This window comes from Sinocyclocheilus rhinocerous, unplaced genomic scaffold, assembly GCF_001515625.1.
Source record: "Sinocyclocheilus rhinocerous isolate Xijiao unplaced genomic scaffold, SAMN03320098_v1.1 scaffold1099, whole genome shotgun sequence".
NCBI lineage: Eukaryota > Metazoa > Chordata > Actinopteri > Cypriniformes > Cyprinidae > Sinocyclocheilus > Sinocyclocheilus rhinocerous.
This window is the reverse complement of record NW_015634461.1, coordinates 105,658-111,811: the sequence shown is the minus strand read 5'-3', so window position 1 is coordinate 111,811 and position 6,154 is coordinate 105,658. Positions and strand designations below refer to the sequence as shown.

The 6,154-nt window shown below is 34.7% G+C and overlaps 1 protein-coding gene across 1 annotated transcript in view; it reads left to right on the top strand.

Moving 5' to 3' along the window:
* neo1b (neogenin 1b) overlaps positions 1-6,154 on the top strand; it is a 147,174-nt gene that overhangs the window by 95,265 nt on the left and 45,755 nt on the right. The window contains exon 7 of the mRNA XM_016559457.1: positions 2,005-2,125. Within this exon, the coding sequence (XP_016414943.1) occupies positions 2,005-2,125 (121 nt within the window). The remainder of the gene's footprint in view (positions 1-2,004; positions 2,126-6,154) is intronic.

The following is a 6,154-nucleotide window of genomic DNA, read 5'->3' as shown; positions in this document are numbered from 1 at the left end:
ACTAATATGAACAAAGATTAATAAATTCTGTAATAAATATATTGTTCATGTTAGTTAATACATTAACTAACATTAACTAATGGAACCTTATTGTAAAGTGTTACTTTAATATTAAATATCAATATATATTATATTATATATTTTTATTCACTTCTATGTAACAGAATCAGATATAAGTTGTTGTTGTTTTTTTTTGGACTAATTATCCAAATAATGTATAGTCCTACAAAGCTATTATTATCAGATCATGTGAGCAGAGCCTAGCGTCACTGAAGGTAGCATAATTTTACCAGCGTTGCCCAGTACAGCTGAACTAGCCTACACCATGTTACAGCACAGTAGCGCTGCTGCAAACCGGAACAAGTATACTGCATAGAAATTTCCTGTCAGCGCGTTATTTGAGCGGACTTTGCTTTTCCGGTGAGCATGAGCGGTACACGAGCAGAACGCACATTCATAGATTGGAATATTGAGAGGAGCGTCAAACCGTGCAGTGATGAGGAGAGTGAAACCTGCATGCTGAACACTGCTGGGCGCCATATATATTATTATTATATGTAGCCTATATTTTCGGCTCGCATTTTCGGCCGTTTTTCTCTTTCGGTGAAAATTCGGTGCATCCCTAATTTTTAGTTATTTTATATTTTATTTTTGTACAATTTTTCAGTCCTGTTACCAACACTTTTAACTGTATGAACACAGTTTTAAATCCTGATTTTAATTAGTTTTTTTTTGTTACTATTTTTCAGTCGTTACATGTTTAACTGTATGAATACAGTTTTAAGTAATGATTTTGATTGATTGATTGATTGATTTGATTTTTCAGTACTGTTACTTACACTTTTACCTGTATGAATACAGTTTAAAGTAATGATTTTTAGTTATTTCATATTTTATTTTTTGCAGTTGTCAGTCCTGTTACCAACACTTTTAACTGCATGAACCGTTTTAAATCTTGATTTTAATTAGTTTTTTTTGTTGCTATTTTTCAGTCCTGTTACTGATGTATTTGACTGTATGAATACAGTTTTAAGTAATGATTTTATTGATTGATCGATTGATGTTTTTCGGTCCTGTTACTTACACTTTTAACTGGTTGAATACAGTTTTAAGTAGTGATTTTTAGGCTACGTCCACACGGAGCCAGAGCTTTCCCTATCCGATATTTTTTTTCCCCTCGTCTCATGAAATATCTGCGTCCACACGAAACCACAAAACCGACACAAAACAATGTAGTATACATGCCAGACCAATATGTGGCACTGTAATTCTGCCAGATACACTAAAAACGGAGAAGAAGACTTGGACTATGCATGCGCATAAACCTTGTGCGCGTTATACAAACGAACATGGAACAATACATTTATTAATCTGTGTTAATGTTAGTTAATAAAAAGACAATCGTTCAGTGTTTGTTCATGTTTTTGTTGCTGTTACGTGACGTAGCGGTACTAGGGGCGAGACGTGGGCTGATGACGCCACCGTTTCAGAAAATATACGGATTCGCTGTCCACACGAAAACGCTAGGGCGGCGTTTTCAGATTTATCCATCCTGGGACCCGGTTTCAAAAAATATCGGTTTCACTCTCCCAAAACGCCGGATCCGTGTGGACGAAACGCCTATACGATACAAAATGTATGTGTATACAGCTAAACGCGTCTCCGTGTGGACGGGTCCTTAGTTTTTTGTTTGTTTGTTTTTTGCAATTTTTCAGTCCTATTACTGACATGTATAACTGTATGAAATCAAATATAACTGTATGAAATCATTTTTAAGTAATGATTTGATTGATTGATTGATTGATGTTTTTCAGTCCTGTTACTTACACTTTTAACTGTATGGATACAGTTTTAAATCCCATGACATCTAAAATGTTTTAAATCCCATGAATATTTATCCTGCAAAATTGTCATATTTAGCTGTCTTGTTTTTTCACAATAATAAGAGTGTTAGTGTTGTTAATTCTTACGCAATGCTCTGTTTTGTTGTTTGTGTCCCCACAGAAGCAGCATAACCTGCAGGTTTTGGGTTTAGTAAAATCTGATGAAGGTTTTTATCAGTGTTTAGCGGAGAACGACGCCGGGAACGTCCAGGCGAGCGCTCAGCTGATCATACTGGATTTAGGTAAACTCCCTCTCCATATATTTGCATATATTTCTGTGTGTGTTTATGCAGAAATGCTCGTCTTAAATGAAGAAACTTCATTAAACTTGTGCGGGAAAGCCAGAGCCAAATCCCTCAGAACTCGAGTGTTTATTCTAGTTCGGTGATGGGCTAAAGACTTGCCAAGACTCACCGATTGATCTTTTGACAGGAATTAAACACAGCAATCTTTATCACAGGATGGGTCGTGGCAGTCCGTCAGTGATGTTTTCTGGGGATGAGTCCAAACGCTTTGTGACTTTAATGTTATTATGATTGTTTTACAGCGTGTCATAAGCGTGAGAGCCACATATTCACATTTTCTGCTGCTAACTCGTTGTGAGGGTGTTGTGAGAGGTTGTGTTACTACAGTATGCATGTTGCTAAGACATTCTGGACGGTTTTTACAGCACAGTTTAGTCTATTTTTGTTTTGTGTTGTTTTTCTGTAGCTCGTCTCTCCATCTCAGGCTTCACACGCATGCATTCGTACTCACGTTTCCACACACTGAATGAAGGCTTGAACACATGTTCTCACACGTCAAGCAGAGGCGTAAATGATGCCGCATTGATTGGATGGCTGGTGCGAGATCTGTTTCGCACCTGGCGCGGGTGCGAGTCTCCAGCGTAGAGATCTCGCTGCTGAATGTTTAATTAACCGTGCCACTTTATTAAAAACGTGTGCATGCTTTTCATTTTAACGTGCGCTGTGTTGCATTAGCACCTCTCGACAGAGACCCGAATTATGTGTGCAGAACTCTGGATGTCATTTAATAATCTGGGTTCCTCCAGCGGATGCGTTAAGGAGGTTTAGTTTGCAAACAGAGACTTGAACTCGCTGAACGGGACACGCCATTAATTACTGATCGGATTCCAGTGCAGATGAAGTGGATTTAAGTCCTCATGGGAAGTTTTCAGAACTGATTTTGGCCTAAAAAAGTTATTTCACATGTCAACAAGCACAGGAACCTTTTTTTTTTAATGCTGGTGCAAAACAACGGAAGAGCAAAGGATGTGTGTTAGGTGTGTGTTGCCCCAGAGAATGATGGGAAATATAGTTTGGTTGTGCTAAATTTGTATTTTCCGCCAGGTTTATTGCTTCATCAACAGTACATGAAAAGTGAATTAACAAATTTTGAAATAAAGATCATCCAATGGCGCAAGTTTGGGGTGGAGCTATCTGTTTTGCCAACCAATGACAGACTTTGTATGTTTTCCACTTGTAATTACAACGTTGTAGAGACGTTTATTAATTTGCTTGTATGTGATTATCAAACATTAACATTATTATGTTTTTCTTACATTTTATTTTATTTTATTTGTTAAAGTATAAATAATTTGTTAAAACTAATTATTAACATTTAACCCTTAATTTAAAATGAACTAATATTTATTATTAGTGGTCTAATAATAGTGGATATATCGGCTGATATTTGGCATTTTTTAAAGATAGGCATCGGCCGATACGTTTTCCTGTTTGGCCAATGCGTTCAAGGTCTACCGATATATCGGCAAGGCCGATATTTGGCATTTTTTAAATATCGGCATCGGCCAATACGTTTTCCTGTTTGGCCGATGCGTTCAAGGCGGGACTTTTATTTTGGTCATTTCCACTGTGTGCTGTATGTAAAATGAGTGTTACCTTGGCTTTATTTGAAAAAATATGATTCCCAAATCCCAATGCACACAAACTTCCCAGAATACTGAGTGCCCTGTTGGTTACAGTGTTTACTTCCTTTTTTTATTATATTATTTATTAAATATTAATTTATTTGTGAAAAATACTTGTCATCTAAAGTAAAAGTATGTTTATTTAACACATTTACTTTTTAATCCATTTTCAAATGATTTCAAATTTCTTAAACATTAATTAAAATAAATAAAATTATATCGGCTTTATATCGGCCATTGGCCACCCTGCTTTCCAAGATATCGCCATCGGCTGTCAAAAAAACAATATCGGTCGACCACTATTTATTTATATTATTTAATATAATTTAATATTAATGTTCTTTAATATTTAATTAATATTTCAACAACAATTATTTGAATAATATTTTTACATTTCTTTTATTTATTTTAATTTAGTGTAGTATTGTTAGTTTTATTTATTATTATTTTATTTATGTTTCTTTTTCAAGTTCCCGACAGGGAGAAAGAAAAGAGGAAAATTTAATTATGATGGTTAAAAAGAGACCCTTAATTTTAACTTCAATATCTTAATATCTAATGTCATTTAATATTAATATTATTTTATTGAATTAGTATTTCAGCTAATATTTAACTAATAATATTGTTATAATGTAATTTAATTTATTTTATTTTAATGTGGTATTTTTCATTTCATTTATTAATAGTCGTAGTCGTAGTACTTCCCGACAGTAGTGATTTTCCTGAGAGCGGTTGTGTTGTTTTCCCTCAGCACCTTTTAGAAACAGGACCACTTTATAATGGCAGGGAGGAGGAGAAGAAGAAATGAAATCCTGATAATGAAAGAATCGGTCAGCAGGGGCGATCTGTCACGTTGGAGTTTAGCTGGCACTTGTTGACAGCTGATTTCAGTGATTGAAGCGTCACTCTCAATTATTGATTATGTCTCTGTTGTAGTTTGGGTTGGAAAAGGAAAAGTCTCTGTTTGCTCTTCGTGTAATCTCTTTGTTGTTTAGGAGGAACTGTTGTAATAAATGCAGGCGTATAGATGGAGTTCGTCCAGTGAACCGTTGTGGCCTCTCCTCGGTGTTTCTGATGTGGTTGTGTGTCTTTCGCTGCATGAGATCTTTATTTCCTCTGAACATTTGCTCTCAGCCTCTCCAATTACGCAAGAGCTTTGTTTTGATTAACGAAATAATCCACTTCAGGACACTTGGAAATCAGTCCAGGCCCTTCTGTTGATTCTCCTGCTGTGTATGTACACGACCCTTCACAAGTCATTTGCATTAGAGGTTTCTTCGTTTGGTTCTCAGAGAAGAAACATAAAGGGTTAGTTCATCTAAAAATGAAAATTAAATCATCCTGAACCTTATTGTTGTTGTTTGTTTGTTTGTTGTTGTTATCAGTAATACATGTAAACTAAAATAAAATACAATTATAATACAAAATTATCATAAATATAAAATTATTATTATTATTGTAAATAATGATCGTTGTTAATAATAATAGGAAATGTAAAATCTAAAAAATATCATACTGAAATAATAATGAATTTTAATTGTACATTTTATTAATAATATTAATGTTAAATATTAAAGTATTCATTAAAATTTACCAAACTAAATTTATGTTTGAGTTTATGATGGCAGAATTTAATCTCAGATATATTGCATGGATTTCAGAGGAACGGACACCTGTCACACACTGAGTGTTAGATGGAGTGTGAATGCTGGTTTCACAAGCCTCCATGCTAAAACACTTTTTTTTTTTTCTCAGGCTTTCATTCGTCCATTACAGTACACACCGAGTACAGTGCCAGCACATGATCGCTCTCGTTCCAGCTGCAATTATGTCTCTGACTGTAATGAGATCTGCTAGCATGCTGCGGATTACATTCTGTTAAACATGTTAATGTCATGCATTACGCCGAGCTTGATGGTAGGGGTGGGCGGTTTGACAGAAATCCTCTCAATATCACAAGATATAGTCAGTTTTGCTGAAAATCAATGAAACAACAAAATAAAACAATGTAGTAATGCCTTTTATTTAAATAATCAAGTGAATAAAACACTTTACAAATGGAAGGTACTTCATTTATTTGATTATTGTTTTTACATTTGGACCATGAAACCATATTTGCATTATTTGCATCTTTTCCTTTCCTTTTCTGTGATAAACCCATCATATATATATATATACAGTGGGTACGGAAAGTATTCAGACCCCCTTAAATTTTTCACTCTTTGTTATATTGCAGCCATTTGCTAAAATCATTTAAGTTAATTTTTTTTCCTCATTAATGTACACACAGCACCCCATATTGACAGAAAAACACAGAATTGTTGACATTTTTGCAGATTAA